The sequence below is a fragment of the Mastacembelus armatus genome, chromosome 6 (genome assembly GCF_900324485.2).
Source record: "Mastacembelus armatus chromosome 6, fMasArm1.2, whole genome shotgun sequence".
NCBI classification, from domain to species: domain Eukaryota; kingdom Metazoa; phylum Chordata; class Actinopteri; order Synbranchiformes; family Mastacembelidae; genus Mastacembelus; species Mastacembelus armatus.
The window spans coordinates 9324607-9344404 of record NC_046638.1 but is presented as its reverse complement, the minus strand read 5'-3'; the positions used below and the strand labels follow the sequence as shown (position 1 = coordinate 9344404).

Genomic DNA, 19798 nt, shown 5'->3' with positions numbered 1-19798 from the left:
GTGCAAGAATCACGAGAAACTTATGAATGTATGTGCAGTCGCTCCCGCAGCTTCAATTTGGTGGATGCTCGTCGATCGATTGGTCATTATTGTGTCCTTCACGGAGCATGTGTGCGCGTTTTTAGGTTGGGGGGGGGGGTTAAACCACCAACATTTCTGGTTATTACTTTCACCCTAAACATCGCCTCACATTTTATAACCATATCATACAAACGAGCTGCCATCTCCCTCCTTTTTTTTCCTTGTATGGGAGGGGGGAAAAAATCAAGACTGCTTGTTGCACCGCACACCCCCCCCCCCTCCCCTCCTCCCGCTGGTGGTGGTCTCACCCAAAAATTCATCAACTTTATTTGGGAGGCAAAAAAAAAAAAAAAAAAAAAAAAACAGCAAACACCCTAATGAAGAGCGGATGTGGAATTTGTGCCGTCCCTGTCAAATTTGGATATCATCGTCGGCACATCAATGCCTGCTGTTGTTGTTGTACACGGTGGGACGGACGGACGATGCCTTGTGGATCCGCGAGATGATGTCATGTACCGTTGCACCCCACGTGGGGCCGTCGCTCTCCGATAGGCAGATGTGGCCGTATCCCTTCCGAGTAATCCGATTGGACAGATAGGCGCTTTCACGGCAGTTCAGCCCTGCTGCCTGTGTGTGGCAACCGGGGTAAACTGGACAACTGGGGGGAAATGCGAGATTGTGGAGAGTACCACGTTACGCTTTTAAAGAATCTCCAACCACTTCGAGTCGGAAGGCAGATTTTGGAAGCATATGTATTTTTTTTTTTCCTGTTTGGGATTAACCAGCCACAAAAGGCGCACATTCCTCGGAGGTTCGCGGCTGAGAATAAAGTAGTTTAATCGAGCCAGACCGCACCAAATTTTCTCCCAACTGCTCCCCCAGTCTGGCTGGGTGCGCTCCGGAGAGAGAGAGAGAGAAGGAGAGAGCTAAGGAGAGGGGGAGAGAGAGGGAGAGGATGCTTGTCGAGGTCTCCGTCCACCACCACGCTTACATTAGGAGGGATTAAACGCATGAATTACAACCTACTGTTTTCTTCTTCAGGAACAAAAAGTCGGACGGAAGCCTAGGACGCACGAACGGGTACGTAATTTTTTTGCCAGAGCTGTTGATTTCTTTTTTTTTTGTTCAGTTTTTCTGGGCGTACGCTCAACAGCGCACACCGTTTCCATCGCTTTCCGCGGAGTCGAGCAGTAGGTGGAAGCCAGCTGCCGTCGGTTGTGGCCTGTCTGTGCGAGTTCTAGAGCGGGGATTTGGTCATTCGACGAACATCACTTATGATTAGTCGCGAACAAGCGCGAACACGACGTAAAGCGTTTAACGGGTTTACGGCGAAAAAGTAGCAGCTTCGTTGGGGGCGACGGATGTGTTTGTGTCGGTTTAAATTAGAAATGTAGATAATTTATTGCACATCGGCTCTATGGCTGACCACTGACCGAATAAGGTCATCAAGGAGGCAGAAGCGCTGGACTAATGCTGCTTTTTCACACTGGCTGCAATAACTGAGAGTACTGTGGTGTTCTGACTACTTAATTAGAAAACAAGGTGAACTGTGTGTGTGTGTGAGTGTGAGAGAGAGTGCGCGCGTGCGTGCGTGCGTGTGTGTGTGTTATTTTTTTCGTCTTTAGATTAAACCGCGTCATTTTTCAACACAGGATTTTCTCGACCTCCCCCACCCCCCCACCCCTGTCTGCTGAGACCAGTGTGGCTGTGAGCAAATTTCAACCATTTTACCAAAGGACCTGTACACTGGAGAGATAAACAAAGGGTACATTTCAAGATGTATCCACAAGGCCGACATCCGGTAAGAAGCTCTTCCTCTGTACTTACTTTATAGCTTAAATGTCTATCTGACAACATTGATGTTGACCAGGTTCCTGGTTTTGCTGATTCCCCCAGAAATCTGCCCTTCAAAGCGTTTTCCCACTCTTAATGCAGCTCATCAGAAGTCTATATGGGTATATTACAATGCATCTATGGTACATCAGAATATGCACTTAGTGGTAAATGGATGCAGATGGTTTGCATGCCTGGAGTTATTTACTCAGCCGTGCACAAGCGTATGACTGCTGAATATGAGGACAGGTGGTGATTTTAATTCATGTTTGAAATTGGATTTCATTTTCAGTGTGAAAGCCTATTTGTGTTGTGTTATTAGCTTCTGGAGGTGTGAAGTAGACCCATCTCTTTGCTGTGGTAATTGTCTTAGAGTTTGAAAGTAGTATAATGTGAGAAATATTTGGCTTCCTTCAGCAGCATGGGATGCAATACAGAAAACGATGAATAAAAAAACCTCCTCTTATGGCTGAACTGATGTGATTTATGTATTTTTTTTATTTTATTTTTTTAAAATCTTCTTTCAGGCACCACATCAGCCCGGCCAACCTGGCTTCAAATTCACCGTAGCAGAGTCTTGTGACAGGATTAAAGATGAATTTCAGTTCCTGCAAGCCCAGTATCACAGGTAATGATTACAAACCATATCACAGGGTATGACAGAGTCAACATTTACTCTGTGTTGAATAGAACAAAGTTAAGGTTAATATTTGGTTGTTGACCTCTGAAAGGAATGAAAATGACAGCAGTTTTTCTTGTTTTTTTATCCTCTGTACACTGTTGTCAGGTGGTTATGTACAACAGTTATTGAAGTGACAGTGATGACTGAAATTGACACCTTATCTGTTTTAGTCTTAAGGTGGAATATGACAAACTGGCCAATGAGAAGACAGAAATGCAGCGCCACTATGTCATGGTAAGATTATGTTACAATAGGGAGCAATTGTGGTTCCAAATTGCAAGGCTTGTTGAAGATCTAGTTGGGGTGGAGTGAGACAAGCCATTGTGATCACCTGTGTGGTGGTTAGGGCAGGCTGAGTGTCAGGTACAGGCCTGTGAAATCCCCCCGGGGGGGGGGGTTGATGTAGCTGGTTGTTATGGAGGAGCGCTTTCTGACAGGCAGGCGGCAGTGCGCTGAGGCTCCATTATTGCGTGCCCCTGATCTCCACGGGTCGACTGCAGCATTGCCCTCAGTATGTGCTGATCTGATTATTCTCCTAGGAGACTCCACGCTCAGACATATGCATGGCCATAAATTAGGTGTGAGCTGATGATGGAGGGCCCAAAGCAGCGTGTGGGAAAATGCACCATGGCAAACAAAATGGAGGACCTGGAACATAGTGCAGTTTATTTTGCAACAAGTACACCATAGTTTCTATGTAAACCTCAATTATTAGCTTTTAATTTAGCGACCTTTTAGAAAAACATAGGTGTGCCTATGACGCAGGAATTTAGTTCAGACATGATGCAATCAGAAGGTCCTTCTGTGCCAATGTATTTTGTTGTCCCAGGTAAACACACCAGATGACTTAAACCAATACAAGCAGGATTAAGTTAAACATTCTTTTCACAGGAAAACAACATGTCAGCCTGACAGGGAGGAGGTTAGGTAAACATGTAGGGAAGTATCCCACAGCCAGTACTGGGTGTCAGGTTACGCTACGGCTGTGGGGCTCTGATCTCAGACAGAATGGCTCTCTTGTTTGAGAGTAATTTTCGAAGAAGCTAATGGACTGAATAATGCATTGGCCTCATCAAATAGACGCTGACTGGAAAGCCATTTCTGCCCTGGCTGCCACTTGTGGGCTCCATGGATTACATTTCAGTCAGACAGACTGACCTGGCTTGAAATATCAAGAATGTTGTGCAATTGGGTTTCTCTGAGATCTGAGGGCTTAAGATGGTCGATCAATAAATCTAACCCTTTCTTCTCTGTGCCCACATCATAAACAGCAAATTATCGATTTATTGGCTATTCACTGTCAGCAGCTGAAAGATCACTTTCTAGCTAGATTTTTATTTAGGGTTCAGTGCAAACAATGTGATAAAGTAAATTAGTGTAGTGATCAGTCAAAATATTATAGGTTTTATAGGAAACATTAGCACATCTTGAATGTAAATGTCACTTTATTGAATTCATTGGTCGTAATTAAGTCTTTGCTTTCATTTCAGTATTACGAGATGTCCTATGGGTTGAACATAGAGATGCACAAACAGGTAGGTACCATCATGTTCTTCAAAATTTTCAGTTCAGTGGTTTTCCACAGTGTCAGGGGATCTCAGACCCAGGAGGAGCCATTCATAGGCTGTGAGCATCAGCAATAGGCTGTAAACAGATGGATCTGCTGCATACAAACCAGGCAGTGCAGTTGTAAACTTTTATCACCACTGGTTGTGACCCTTTTTTAATTTGTAAGTGGTATAAAGACTGGATAAGTCTCAGCCTTTTGATAAGATTAAAGGTAGACTTTGGAAGGCTCAGCCGTTGACTTAATGATTAAAAGGAGAGGGTTGCTGATTGGTCAGTATTTCTAAGATTTAAAGCAATTACAAGAAGGGGCAAAAGTCCTTTCATCAGTCATTGTGCTCCCTATCTTTATCAAAAGATCCTATCTCAAATTGCTCCACAGATCAATCCCACTGATGCTTCAAGAGATAAAGACTGTATAAATGAGTAATCCTGAGATTCCCATGCATGCTGTTCTTAAACCAGTGAGGCTTTCTCCTCTTGCAAAAGCCTAGCTTTTTTTTAAATGCCTGTGTTGGAAGCATGGCGGATGGTGTGGTTGGGTGATCCATCAGTGTCTGGGCTATGTGTCTTACTGCCACATGTCTGTCAGGGCTTGGGCTGCTCTGATAGCTTCTGTCAGGCACTTATCGCCAGCCAGAGGAAAGGAGGAGGGGGATGGGAGCTGGAGACAAGTTGGAGAATAGAGCTTGGGGGAGGGGCACCATCCCAGCTCTGTGTAAACAGGTTAATCGACTGATCCATTTTAGCGCCTGACTTTTATCAGGAACCTCAACAGAGCTGATGGAAGCGCTTGAATAATTCATCAACGGGGCCCTAACCTGCTGAACGGCGTGTTTGTGAGCAAACAGTGTGGGCCCTGTCCATGCAGCTCCCCCATCTTACGCTCAGGCAGGGGAGGAGGAGACGGTGGGGAGTGGTTAACAGGCAGGGTTGGGTTGGATTATTGGATGCACGTAGGCATATTATTTTCCTGCCAGGAGATTTATTCCATACTGAGGAAATCCATTGCTCTAACTGTGCCTTTTTCATTACTGTGCAGGGAAATAATTCAGATTTCAGAATACGTACACTGGCACAGCTCAGAAGGATTCATGTGGCAGCCTTATCTGATCCCTCTTTATCAGGCGTGATAGTATGGAGATGCAAATGGCTCATTTCTGCTGCGTGATGTCAGCGAGTAATTACTATCATCTGACGCTTGTTTCCAAGAGCTGCACAAGGTTTGGGGCTTGGATTTGATTTGGTTGTTACCTGTAGTTGCATCACAGGCATGAAACCCATGGTTGCAATAATCATTTGCTAAGGAGCACACTGTCAGCCAATCGCAGGGTGATAGTAAACTTAGTCAGCCTGTGGCCTGTCTACAACGTTCATACAAAAGGGGTGTGTGCTGAAAAGTGTTTAGAGAAACTGTAGCTCCCCAAAATTGGTCCCATGTCCTCAGTCTGTCAAATGAAATTAGATTGGGGTGGAGTAATACAGGGTGTGAACTTCAGGGGGTTCCCTCATATATACACTAAACTTAGTTTAGTGCTAACATGAAACCACCTACTGGTTTAGATGAGCCAGACAACACTAATTCAGACAAATTGGTGGTCCTCTAAATCTGACTAGTCAAGTATTGTTTATTGATGGATCATGTGACTGAAGCCACCAGTTATTTTCCCTCTGTATTTAATACTCATCAGTGTCTCGACTCCATTTTCCCCTGCTGATAGCAACAGGCGAATACTTTTCTGCACACCATTGACAAGCCAGAGTGAGAGTGCTCTTAAAGTGGTGCTACACAGGTCCGAGTACCTGTAATTGTGTAGCAGCAGCGCAAAGCTGGTCTCTCAAGGGCCAAGCTGTCATCTACTTAAAGTGACAACAGCACCATTTTTATCTGCCAGCAGAACAAAAAAAAAAAAAAAAAATCCTCCCAGCACTGCACTGTATCTATTTTGACAGCAGTGGCGAGCTGCGTTGACGCTTTTTCCATGTATTTGCATGTTGTGTTGCGAGAGTGTAGAGGCTGCCAGTTGTTTAGGGCACAGTAGATCAGCCACCTCCTGACCTCTCCCAGCCAGCTGTCACCATGACACTAAGCTTCAGAGGAATGGACTGTGCGCTCAAGGCCTTTTCACAAATCCTGTCAAATGTTCGACTGCTGTTGACATGGCTTATCTCAACAAACATGGATTATACAGGCTCTGTAGCTTTTCAACCATTTCTGAGGGCTTTCTTGAGCTGTTTCTAGAGCACTTACAACAATGCATTAATATAAACCTTTATCTAACCCTTTCATTGCTGTGTTGGTTCTAGGTTACATTTGTGTGTCAGAGCAGGCAGGATTTCAGAGTCTTTCTTGTCTACAGACAGTGATCAAGTTATAATCAGTGTTATCTTATGGACTATTGTACTTTATGTAACACGTGCTACCACATATTTGTTTCACATTATTACCTCTGATCCCAGGCTTTGCTTTGTTTCACCTGATATTTCACATGCAGCTTGTTGTTAGTCCTGCTGGCTTTCCTGGCTAAGTGGCTATCCATGTTGCAGCTTGGGTCAGCAGGTCTCGTTCTGTTGGACATTACTCTCCAATCTCTCTGGCTCTGCTCAGAGGTAATATGTCTGGCTGCCAAAACTGCCTGGCATTTCTGCCATGTGTAATAAATAAGCTGGCGGCCTGCGAAGTACATTGTGTGTGCTGCTCCAAATGAAAAATCGGAGAAAATGCCTGTGATGTGTTTGTGTTCCGCAGTGGCCCTGGGTTGAACTGCAGCTCATAAATTCCATAGATGATGTAGCTTTGGCACTGTTATTTTTCTGCTCCCAGTGCAGAGCTTGAACCTGAGAGTCTCTCCCATCACTGGAAGAAGGAGGCAGAACAAGCTGGCTGTGCAGTGTTTTTACAGGGGAGGAGGGGGAGCCCCTCCTCCCATTGCTCTTTTTATCCACCATTCATTTGCAATGTTCATGTGATCGACAGGCTGAAAATTCAATTTAATAACCTGCCTCCAAGCACGTAATATGATTTTAAAGCCTGTTACGGTCAAGCAGAGGTGCCATTTGCATAATGATCCAGCAAGATAGGGCTGCAGCCGTTGCCATGGCACTTGGTAGACAAGCAGAAGAATGGAAGCAAGGCTCTGTGGCTGGATGGGAGGTTGGGAGGGTGTTGGGCTGGGCAGCTAATTGTAGTGAGAAAAGTCCTGGCCTTTGGTATTGGAAAGGCAGATCTCTGGTGGGTCTCTCATAACATATACAGGCTGGTAGTCGTCTTCTAATGGTATTGATCATAGATTTGAGGTGTCTTACCCATGAGGTCATTATGGTTTGCAATCTTTGCTCAATCTGCAGTTCTAACCATTAATGTAAATTGCCTACACAGTGACATGTAAGTAAACAGTGCAGTCTGGTTTGTGGGCCTCACTTCCTAGGGTGTGGTTGCGTGGTTTAACTCAGAGGTTAACTGCAGGACAGCACAGTTGCAGATGAGGGGAAAGAGGGCAGTGTGAGAGAGGATCCTCTCAGCACAGCAGCACTCTGCCTGCTCATATCCGTTTAGCATGGAGTGCACTCTCAGCACAGCTGTGCTCCATCCCCCTGGGCTCTCCTAATGTTTTAAATATTTCAAATGTCAATATCACGCTGTTTAGAGGATGTTGAGTCAAGCAGTTCTGATTGCCGCAGTAATTGACTTAATCGGTGTAAACATTAAAGGCGGGGTTATATGAAGTCACTGTCTGTTTCATACTTTACCGTCTCATTTTGCTCCTCTTTTGTTTTCTAGACGGAGATTGCCAAGCGGCTCAACGCAATTTTAGCTCAAATCATGCCTTTCCTGTCACAAGAGGTGAGTTTTGAATGTGGCTCCCAAACAGTGTGAAAGTTTTGTACTGACTAAAGTCCCTTGTTGCTTCTATTCTAAAGATACCACTTCAGTTTTTTTTTTTTTTTTTTTTCAGGTTAAGCAATTTGGAGTAATTGTGTGTGACATTTACCTTTGCTTTTAAAATTGCAGCAGCAGTGCTATGAAAATTAAGTGTGGAAATCACAGATAAGCGAGTGTGGGTGTGTGATGTTGGCATGTCCCAATCATCTTTTATAAATGTCTTCCCACAGCACCAACAGCAGGTTGCTCAGGCAGTGGAGCGGGCAAAGCAGGTGACTATGACTGAGCTGAATGCCATCATCGGGGTACGTGGACTTCCCAATCTGCCTCTCACCGTGTGTATACCCCCTTTTATTCCTTTATTTGACCTTGGTTAGGGGCAAACCTGCACATAAGATGATAATCATTGTATATAGCACTTTTTCATGTCCTTGTGCTGCAAAAAGCCTAATGTCGATTTAATGTAAGTTACATTTGACTAAAATTATAGTGCAGGTTTGCCTCTTCTTGAATCAAATGTGTTAATTGTTTTTTTTTTTTTGTTTTTTTTTCCAATTTATGATTCTTCTCCAGTAAAATCAGAATTTATACACAAGTGTAGCTCTCAAGAGCTGGTCTGTTGCTCCAGCTTTGGTCTCGGTGGAATCTCCGCTGTCTTGTTGTGTGTTTATAAATGTGAGCCTGAGAGCTCTTGAGATCCCTTTCGCAGCCTGTATTGCTTTAATTGGCTAAGGTTTTAACGAGGAGCCTCATCCCTCACTGCTGACCTGGATAGCTGTGGGAATTAAAAGGCTGAGGGTGAGCAGAGCACAGCTAGCACTGCGACTTGTGGAAACGGTTCAGACAGCAGTCAGCCATCACAACTCCCTTGCACAGTTATCTTTGCACACCATAGCACCGAGCAGTAAAGTATGGTGTTCATCACCGTTTCAAAACACCATCTGCTCCTCACTGATCAGCTGTACTCACTCTGCCCTTCTAAAACAGAAGTGATTGGTTTCACCCTCTATATAAAGCTCAGCCTCCTAGTGATCCAACTACTACAGCTGAATTTTGCAGTCTTTAGCATGCCTAAGATCCCAGCCCGAAAGGCTGACTTGATGGCTTGAGGCACATATTGGGATTCATTGAATGCCACCTCGGTGACCTTTTGTTCCTGGATAATTGCTCCCTATAATTTCTCTAAGTAGGTGTCTTGAGATGATGGAGGGCTGTTTGTTTGTTTTGCTTTTTTCTTTTCTTTTTTTTAAATCTGCTGGACTCAAGTAGATGCTTTATTGCACTTTCACAAAGCAGAACAGCTGCAAGCAGCAGTTGTTCCTAAGAAAAGCAAATGTGACTTGTTATCCCACCTGTGTATCTGATTTTTCTTTTCCACATTTAATACAGTATATTATAAGAATATTGCTGTAGGCCATCTGTTTTTGTTTATAATTTTAAAAAATGGTGGTATTGAAAATCTACATTTAGAAAATATTGAATGAGCCATTCATGATTTTATACCTGGTTTTTGAGTCCAGCCTCCACCCAAGTGACACTGGTTGCTAATGTCGGAGGAGGTCGAAATGTAGCTACTTTATGTTTTACGAATACTTTTCCATTAGTTATTCATGGAGGAGAAGCTCTGTAGGCATGCCAAAATCCTCATGCATATTGTAAAGCAAGGTGGGGTGAAAGAGTGTGCCAGGCAGACAGGCAGCATCCAGGAGCCAGCTGCATGCCTTATTGATGGGGCTGAGGGCCATTAATAGGATGGAACTAGGGCAGCTGCTTGCATTGAGATGATCCTGACTGGTAGTGCTTCCTGTTTGATTAGAAAACCCATAAAAATATTGAAGTCAGTCAAGTCAAGTTGTTAGATCAGCCCACCTTTCTTCTAGCAGGTGGTCATCTGGGTAAACCCTCACCACCGCTTTGTTCTTAAAGCATATTAAACAAAAGGTAAAATACATTTTGGCACATATCGCTATTAATTGCTGTTTATAAGAGCAGCTGTAGCCCTGACCGCTGTCTGCCCTCCTTTTCAGCAGCAGCAAGCTGCCTATCCTGCTCTTTTGGTCAGCTGGATCCACAAATATCTGCATGTGGCATGTTGTTGTTAATAGACTTGGTCTGTGCACACATCTGGGCATGAAGGGCTAGTGCATGTTGCATCGTATTTCTCCCCAAGTACTAAGGGTCTCACTATAGTTAGTTTGGTTGGGACACCAGAGAATAATATAGTGCATTTGTTCAATTTTGCCAGTATGTTTTTTTTTTTTTTTTTTTTTTTTTCTGTAGCTAGATTCAGAGAGAAGGGGGCAAAGAGTAGGTCTTTATCATGGAATATTAAATTAGAGGAAATAGGCCAGACTCTTTTCTTTATTTATTATTGTCTTCATTTATGGCTCTCTAATGAGAGCTCTTGCTGATCAACCATGCATATTACCCATCAGTGCCTCATTAAGCACAATGAGCAAGGATGGCTCTCCCCTGCCAATGAACTGGCTCCTTAATTTCCCTCATGGACACAATATTATAACACACTCACTCTTTCTCTTGCTCTCCCCTCTTTCTCTCTCTCCCTCTCTCTCTGTGTTCTGGGTACATTTTGTAATTGGATTGACATCTGCCCTATGGAGCAAAGGATGAGGTTGCCAGTTAAAATCCTCTCAATTTCCAATCTGTTATTCTCAAGCTCTGTGCAGATAATACAGAAGACAAAAAGCAATTGTAAAGACGTCCTGATTTAGTTTTTAAGTATGTTATTTTAATAGTTAGTCATTTAATAACACACGTGACTGTGTATCTCTGTGAATTTGAAATTACTTTTCATTGCAGTCAATGTATTTTCAGCCATGTATTAGGCAGGTTCCCCACATTGTGCTGTATTACCTCCCCCGTCATTATAAAGTCCCTAATGCTCCTGAAATGGCCATAAATGGTCACTGATTGAAGTCTGCCTTGTCAAAGAGAGGAGGTACATGTTGTAACAGCAGCTGAATTATTCAGCTGGCTCGTAGACGGGTAATAAATTGCTGATGTTTTTATTGGTGTCTCAGCTAAGTATTATTTAACCTTGCTTTAAACTGCTTACTTCCATGCTGAGTGCCTTTTAACTCCCATCCATTTCGCTGTGCCTTTCAAATATTGATGGTGAATATTGGAGGGTTGACTGAGTGCCAGCATGGGACCCCTAGTCCTGGCTCCCAGAGCAGAGTTCCAGACGCATACACATGCAGACAAACACACACTCAAATGCTCATAGTGAGAGGGAAGGAGTGCCAGCTTCCAGCACTTAGTGTTCCCTCAGTCTCTTAAAGTTTGGGTGTGCAAATGATTCATGTTCTGCTAATCCAGGAACATGAATATGAGGGGAGTAAATAGATGCTGGTTGTGTTTTTGAAGTGTTTAAAAGCAGGTAGTTGTTTAGCCCACAGGCTGACAGATTCCTACACGGCTTCATGTTTCTTAAGAGGATTGCAGTGCAGTGTTGCTGCAGAATGAGATCTGCTGGTTTACCTAAAGTGTAATGATTTCCTCCGTGTTGAGCAGTGGTTGAATTAGACTTTGCTGTTTGTCATTTAATATAAAATGAAAAATACGTCTTTTTTTGATTTCACCTCATCATGCACTACTTACCACTGTGTGATGGAGTGCCTCGAGTAATGCGTCTCATTGCATTAGATGTGTTGAGCGGTTCACAACACATTACACACACACACACACACACACACACACACGCAACTTCTGCTCTCCTCAGCATAGATCTAGAGCTTATGCCCCCTTGGCCTGGTAAAGAAATAGCACGGAGGGGGACTACTGTCTGATCCTGACAGAAATAGATCTGTGAATGCGCTAATATCATCTGGCATTTAACTGATCATCCTCATGTTTAGTGTGTGGTTTCTCTTTCCCTTTTCCCACCAACCTACTTGGTGTCTGTGTATTTCACTGTCTGTTTACAGCAACAGCAGCTCCAGGCTCAGCACCTCTCCCACGCCGCTCACGGGCCTCCAGTCCAGCTGCCACCTCACCCCTCAGGCCTGCAGCCGCCTGGCATCCCCCCTGTGACGGGCTCTGGATCGGGCCTGCTGGCACTTGGCCCCCTGGGAAGCCAAGCTCACCTTCCAGTGAAGGATGAGAAGAACCACCATGATCTGGAACACAGAGGTAAGGAATTAAGCTTAGGCGTACTGCTGTCCAATTGGGCATTAAATGCTTAGCCAGTTTACTTAGAGGAATTGAAATGTGTATCGTGTATCATTTTCAACATTATTACATAGATGTTAGGGGAAAAACTATTTTGTGTGGAGTGCTTCTCGCTGTCTAGAGCAGAATGGCAGGGCCCTTAGGTGAGGAGCACATCCTGTCTGTTCACATTCTGTCTGGGTAATGAGCTGGTACATTCCCAGCCCATGACTGCACGAGCTATTCAGCAGCTCCAACACACAGTGATAAGAGGGACCTTGTGCCCTGCAGTTGATTCTCACACATTTAGCCAGAAGCATCTGTTATGATATTCTAACTGACTCGCTTTCTCTCTTTGCTCCGCTTGGTTTCGTCATCGCCTGGGATGCCACTGTTATGCCTCGGATCCAGAGAATGCGGTGAGTGTCCAAACCAGACTATTTTTGTTGGTTATTGGTTCCAAGTATAACTTCTTGCTACTGCTACTGCTGGTTTCATGCACTGTTGTAATCTGCTTCCAATAAAATGATAAGTTGTAAATAAGGTTTGGAATGTAAGTCCTGTGTGGTTAATCCAGAAGGGAAATGACTGGTATCATCCTGGAGAGATTAGAAGCCTTGTAATTTCATCACAATTAAAGAAAGACTTGGACTTCCCCTTCTTAGCGGATTTATTTGATCCCTTGTTTACCTGCTCACTCCTTGCCCGCCCTGGCATGTGAATATTCATGAACAAAAATGGGGAATTGTTTTTTCTTTATCTCCACCCTGTCTGGCTGGACCCACTAAAGCGTTTTATTTGAGCGGCTGTGATCTCTGATGCCTTGTGATGAGCCTGTGAGATTGTGTTTCTGTAGGACGGGCCAGCTGAATGGGTGCAGTCATGTCTGAAGAAATGGAACTCCTGGGGCGATTAACAGGCCTGTTTTGTTTCTCTGCTCTTGTCCCAGGTCATCTGATAGCAGAGTGGTGACTTTGGTTAATGAGTCACGCTAAGCATCTCTTTAAAGGTCAGCCATTATGCAGACAGTGGCCCTTTGCCCAGACTGCTAGTCCATCAGCCATTGTTCACTTTTCTGGGCTGCTACTGACTTAGTCCATGTTGTTGCTTTGGTCCTCAGAGGAAGGGACAGAGAGAATCAGGACAACTTGGCAGTTTACAGACAAATAGCAAACTCCTGTGAAAGCCACTGGACACCTGCCTGGTTCCTCCCATTCAGAATGAGCTGTCCCAGCTTGTATGGGCAGGCAGGCTCCATGAAGAAGCACCAGTCAGTCCCACGCTGCCATGCCCACTGGCAGGATATAGATTCTCTTTCTTTATCAGAACCCAAAGCCTGAGTTGACATGGTGCCCAAGCACGCTGCAGCAATCAATGCCCAATGCCCACATCATACAGTTTCTCTCAATCTCTGTCTTTCTCTCTGTCTCTCCTCCCCTCTCTCTCTCACGCTTAGCCTGACTGACTCCAGAGAAAAGGCCCTCTGTTCAGCCACAACACACTGCTCATGTCCCTGTGAGGCTGTTTGTTGTCCAGTTATAAGGAGGAGGGAGCCCAGCTCAGAAAACAAGCCCTCCTCCTTTCAGTTCAGATAACGGGCCATTTTGTTGTGTGGCCAGGGACAGGCTTGTGTGTGAGATTGGGCTTGGCTGGTGTCAGGGTACTGTTTGGAGCTGGCCTACAGCTGCATTTTAAGTGTATGTGAATGGGGCATTTTTAGTGTTTGGATTGGCACAGTGTGTTCCCTGTGAATTTGTAATAGATGAATGACTCACTGATGTCTTTTACGGTGGAAGACAAAATGGCAATAAAGTGTGTTTTGGTTTTCTGTTGGCAGAATAACTCAATATCTCCATCAGAGAGCTTGCGCACAGCCAGCGAGAAGCACCGCAGCTCTTCTGACTACAGTTTGGATTCTAAGAAACGCAAAGTGGAAGAGAAGGACAGTATGAGCAGATATGTAAGTCATTAAAGGGATTGTTTGACATTATGGAAAATACCTGTTTGCTCCAGACTCGTCCAGCTCTCAGCAAATAAGCATAAGCTCCCGAAATACCACCAGATTTTCAAGTTCTCCTGTGGTCAGACACATATTTTGAAGGTTTCATTAGAAAAGCTTTGTTGAGATAACTAATTTGGCAATTATCTTTACAGGACAGTGATGGAGAGAAAAGTGATGACCTGGTGGTAGATGTATCCAATGAGGTGAGCAGTGCAGCATGTAATTGTAAATGGTATATTGACATTCAGTGAGAAGAGGGAGGAAGCTGTTATATAAACGTGAAAATTTAATGCTGCGTTTCTCCAGGACCCCGCCACACCGCGGGCAAGCCCAGCCCACTCACCTCCCGAAAATGGCATTGATAAGCCCCGCCCTCCAAAGAAGGACACACCCAATAGCCCTGCATCAGTAGCGTCCTCTGGAAGCACCCCGTCCTCTAAGGCCAAGGAGCTCAGTCATGTAAGACACCGAGAGTTACCAACAAACTAGGACAGAAAGGGGTTTAAAATGAGAATTGGAGAGTGCAAAGGGATGTGTGCAAATAAATCTAGGACGTTTTCTGCAGTGGATTAGGAATGGCTGTCGGTGCTTTAAGTGCATGACTAAACGTCAGGGATAATATTGTCCCACATCAGGATCAGTCAGGTCTTCTCTGTTAATAGCTCAATGTATTTAACTATTCCAGGATTTATTTTTCCCCCTTCTGCCTCACTCAAAGATTAAAGCCATAGCAGTAAGGGGATAAAAACGGCCCCATCTCCATTGTAGCCATAATAGGTTTTAGAATAAATAGCAGTTTATGGCTCTGTAGGACTATGAGGGTTGTCAGAATTAGATTGGATTAAGTTTGGTTTGCTCTCAAATTGTCAGTCTGCACGGTGCCTGGTTTCCGGGGTTTGTGAATGTGCTTGCTCTCTCATTCCCTCGACAGAATGACAAATCCTCTACGCCTGGCCTCAAGTCTAACACCCCCACCCCTCGCAATGATGCCCCCACCCCTGGCACTAGCTCCACTCCTGGGCTCAGACCCATCCTGGGCAAACCACCAGGCATGGAGGCTCTTGGTTGGTACCATTCTCTTTTTTTCTCTAGCCACTGAGATAATCTTTTTTATTTCCATGCTTTCCCAATGTACTGTTTTGTCATATACCGATATCCCTCTCCTTTCTTCAACTGTAGCAGCCCCAGCTTTGCGTACCCCTCTGTCCATTGCAGGCTCTTACCCTTCCCCTTTTGCCGTGATGGGCCATCATGAAATGAATGGAGGCCTGACTAGTCCTGGTGTGTATGCTGGTCTGCATATCTCCCCTCAGATGAGCGCAGCAGCAGCTGCAGCCTATGGACGCTCCCCCATGGTAACACCCCTTTCCTGCCCTTTTATTTAGCAGTACTTGGGATCACATAGAAACAACACGCATAGACACGTGGATTTTGCTGTGATCCCGAGTCAATAACAAATCTGTTATTCAAAGCTTATCTTTTATTCACTTATTTTGTTATCTTTCAGGGATTTGATCCTCACACCCACATGAGAGCCCCAGGCCTACCAGCTAGCCTCACATCGATTTCTGGTGGCAAACCGTAAGTGTCTCACCACGGTATGTTTTTAAAAGCAGCGTGCGTATGAAACACTAACTTGTCTCCATCTCTTCCTTCAGGGCTTACTCCTTCCACGTCAGCGCAGATGGTCAGATGCAGCCGGTGCCCTTCCCACCTGATGCTCTGATTGGCCCCGGTATTCCACGCCACGCCCGTCAGATTAACACACTGAGCCATGGTGAGGTGGTGTGCGCTGTTACCATTAGCAACCCCACACGCCACGTCTACACTGGTGGCAAAGGCTGTGTCAAAATCTGGGACATCAGCCAACCCGGCAGCAAAAGTCCTGTGTCCCAACTGGACTGTCTGGTGAGGATGATGCTGATTCACATTTCACTTATCAACCTTTTTTTTACACTTAGTTATTTTTGTGCAGCTGTTCTGAAGGGTAAAAGCTGTTTATACATAATGTCATTGAATTAAAGGATCACAACACAGCACAAGCTCCATTCAGTTTGAGAGCAAATTCATTGGTACACAAATGCTGATGCTTTTATTCAGTGTAGAAGAAAAATGTTCGCAACAACGAAAGAAGAAATGCTTATCACACATTTTTCAATGTATTACATTTGAAATGTTAAATCAGCTGAATAAATGTGTAGATGAAACTAACTAAAAAGTTGTCCACTCAGATCAGACCAGGTTTGAGAGTACTCTTAGGTTGGTTTATTATGACAGAAGGATTTTCATCCTCTTTCTCACTGACTTGTTCTTAAATCTCTCTCTGGTTCCACTGCCTTGAACATGTATTGATTCGCTTTGTCCTCTGTGCAACAGAACAGGGATAACTACATCCGCTCCTGTAAGCTGCTGCCTGATGGCCGCACATTGATTGTTGGAGGCGAGGCCAGCACATTGACCATCTGGGATCTGGCCTCTCAGACACCCCGCATCAAGGCTGAGCTCACCTCCTCAGCCCCAGCTTGCTACGCCTTGGCCATCAGCCCTGACGCCAAAGTCTGCTTCTCTTGCTGCAGTGATGGAAACATTGCCGTTTGGGACCTGCACAACCAGACTCTTGTTAGGTTGGAAGAAAACACTTATTCACACTTGTGGCGTTTGACCTTACAACAGGATAGCTGCTATGTGAGTAATTTTAAAAGCGGGTGTCCCTAAATGTTTGTATGCCTTCTTATTTTGGTTGTAGGCAGTTCCAGGGTCATACAGATGGTGCGAGCTGTATTGACATATCTCATGATGGCACTAAGCTCTGGACAGGCGGTCTTGATAACACTGTTCGATCCTGGGATCTAAGGGAGGGTCGACAGCTGCAGCAGCATGACTTCACTTCGCAGGTACTACACAAAAGATGGCTGACATACACCCACACCTACAGACTTGTCAGAGAGGATGGTTTCCTTTTTGAGCCACAGCTGTCAATAACTGTTCTCTCCTGTTTACAGATCTTCTCCTTGGGCTACTGTCCGACCGGAGAATGGCTTGCTGTGGGCATGGAGAGCAGCAATGTGGAGGTGCTCCACCACTCAAAGCCTGACAAGTATCAGCTCCACCTGCATGAGAGCTGCGTCCTCTCTCTCAAATTCGCCTACTGTGGTACGAACACACACATATCTTATTTTAATTTAGGGCCAACACTGCACTGCCACCTTTGCAGCCTCAATCCTTACGGTGTTCTCAAGGTTACAGACCTGGTAACTGATTTGTAGGTGTTTTGTTTTGTTTTGTTTTTTTTCCTACCACTTCAGTCAAAGCAGGCCTGATTGCAGTGTTGTTTCTTTTGCAGGTAAATGGTTCGTAAGCACTGGGAAGGACAATTTGTTGAATGCTTGGAGGACTCCTTATGGCGCCAGCATATTCCAGGTATGCAGATCAATACACACTGTCTGCAGCCAGCCCAAAACTACGCACAGTTGACTCTGAGAGGAAGGGCAAAGCGACTGCTGTCTGATAGGACTCTCCTATCAGTGAAAGCTGAACCAGAGTTATTGACCTGACAAAGAAGTCTTTCTGAGGGGCATCAGGCCAGGACTTGATGTCATTGCAATCTAATCTTGCCCTGTAGTCAGCTAATCCTCTCTACTTAACACCAAATATAGTTGAGCCTATTAGGTTTCTCCCAGACTAATATGTTTTTATCTTCTTTTCTCTAAAACAGTCCAAGGAATCCTCGTCTGTCCTGAGCTGTGACATCTCCACCGACGACAAGTATATTGTGACAGGCTCTGGTGACAAGAAGGCCACTGTATATGAAGTGATCTACTAGAACAGACTGCTTTGAATAGGAGCATGTTCATGCTCAGGAACAGACTCTTCCTCCATCTACCTTCCCTCACAGAGACAGCATGGATGTTGCCTGCAGCCCCGGGGTGGATGTGCAGGACGTTTGGCAGTGCCGGACTGAAATGGACATTGGTGCTGTCTGGATGTTTTGTCCTTCGGCTCTGCCCTTCTTCACTCATACAGCTAACACTTGTACAGCGAGTACAGTCCTCAAGGCACTAAGAAGAAAATTATGTCTTGCTGTTTTTCTGTTTGTTGGATATTTCTTTTTTTATTCGTCCTTTTTAATGTGGAGATAAAGTTCCATGACACAACTAGAAGCGGCGCTTCGCTCTGGAGCTTCTCCTTGGAGGTCCTGTGAAAAGTGTACATAATGGAGTAATAAAAGGCCTTTTATAGATTTATATTTTGGTGTCCAGTTACGCTTGTGATGGTTCTTTCTTGTTCTCTTCGTGATTTTCTGTCCCCTCCGGGGATGGAAATTAGATTAGGACTTTGTAAGAGGATATTCTATTTCAGTTTTTTTTTCCCCTACTCTGCTTTTTTTTTTTTTTTTTATGTACGTTGTCCAGAATGACCTTTTCGGAAATCTAATTTGGATTTTTTTTTTTTTTTTTTTTTCCCTCCCTGACAACAGCTTTTTTTTTTTTTTTTTTTTCTCTCTTCACTATTTTCTGTAACACAGATGTTTGTCCCATGGATTTTAGCAGTGGAGAATTCTGGAAATGCCTTTTTTCAGGCTGGAAGGAGAAAATCATGGTTTCCACTTACTTTCACCTTTTGGCCCTGAGCAGGAGAAATTGGACCTTGAAATGAAGACCTATCACCGAACAATGGCTGCTTCAAAATGGATAACTATCAATTGGAACTGATGGGTTTTATGGAAAAGCAGCTGACTTGAGTTCAGTCTGTTGTCTCAGCTATTGTACGAATCGTTCCTTTTTCCACTCAGCCAAATTTAGCCATCAGTGTGTAAAAGCTAATTATTCCCACTTGTTTGACTCTGTGAGTGATATGCAAGGCAAGGTGGCAGGCACGAAGCCATTACCACATTTGACATTTTTGGGTATGCTCTGTTTACTTTCTGCAGTATTTCGTAATATTCCCCCTACAGTCTTCACATAGACATGAATTGTCTCTGCATAAACACATTAGACGGTGTAGCATACAGGTGTCATCATCCCTAAAGATTGTACAGTGGACAGTTGTTGATAAATCAATAAACTGTTTTTATAAAAAAGAAAATCATCTTGACTGAATTTGTGTAGTGCTGCTGCTGTGCTACTGTTGCACATTTTAAAGTGATATTTGAGGAAATGTGCTTTGAGTTTTTTTTTTTTTTTTTTTTTGTCAGATGATCAATTCACTTAGCTTAAAGTGGAAAGTGGGAAATTGATATCTCAGTTTTGTTTTTATGCAGTGTCTGCATACCAGGAACTAACACGTCTTATTAATCCAAGTTGTACAAAAATCTCAGTGTTTACTGTCACAAAGACTGCTATGAATTGTCAATTCATGGAAAGTTATTTGCCCAACTATTATTTTTTTTGTCAGACATGGTCATTTCTTGTCTGGCAAACCTAACAATGTTATAAGGCTCCAGGAAGTTACTGTGCCCAATCAAGAAACAGTCACGCATAACCTGCAGTAATATTTTTTTTTTTTTTTGTATTAAACAATAATGCTTTAGATGGTAGGCAGGTTTTGTTACATTCCTACAGAGGCAGGGTAACTATTTTTCTGTTTCCACTATTTATGCCCTGCTAAGCTACATGACTACCAGCTGTAGCCTTATTTTTAA

The 19798-nt window shown here is 44.1% G+C and overlaps 1 protein-coding gene across 6 annotated transcripts; it reads left to right on the top strand.

The window, feature by feature from the left end:
• Positions 1 to 614: 614 nt before the first annotated feature.
• Positions 615 to 19317, top strand: tle3a (TLE family member 3, transcriptional corepressor a). 6 transcript variants are annotated; one of them, XM_026310990.1, is made up of 22 exons: positions 617 to 988; positions 1063 to 1101; positions 1674 to 1822; positions 2382 to 2482; positions 2707 to 2770; positions 4027 to 4071; positions 7884 to 7946; positions 8216 to 8320; positions 11933 to 12137; positions 12567 to 12574; positions 13993 to 14115; positions 14310 to 14360; positions 14464 to 14616; positions 15089 to 15221; positions 15337 to 15512; positions 15665 to 15738; positions 15816 to 16065; positions 16534 to 16781; positions 16904 to 17051; positions 17160 to 17310; positions 17501 to 17577; positions 17873 to 19317. In XM_026310990.1, exons 3-22 carry the CDS (start codon positions 1799 to 1801, stop codon positions 17978 to 17980), a joined length of 2307 nt encoding a protein of 768 aa, XP_026166775.1. In that variant the 5' UTR covers positions 617 to 988; positions 1063 to 1101; positions 1674 to 1798; the 3' UTR covers positions 17981 to 19317. The 6 variants fall into 6 exon arrangements, with proteins under 6 accessions (XP_026166779.1, XP_026166778.1, XP_026166777.1 ...); XM_026310994.1 differs by having other exon boundaries at positions 615 to 1101; positions 8216 to 8290; positions 15340 to 15512; XM_026310993.1 differs by having other exon boundaries at positions 616 to 1101; positions 8216 to 8290.
• Positions 19318 to 19798: the final 481 nt, after the last annotated feature.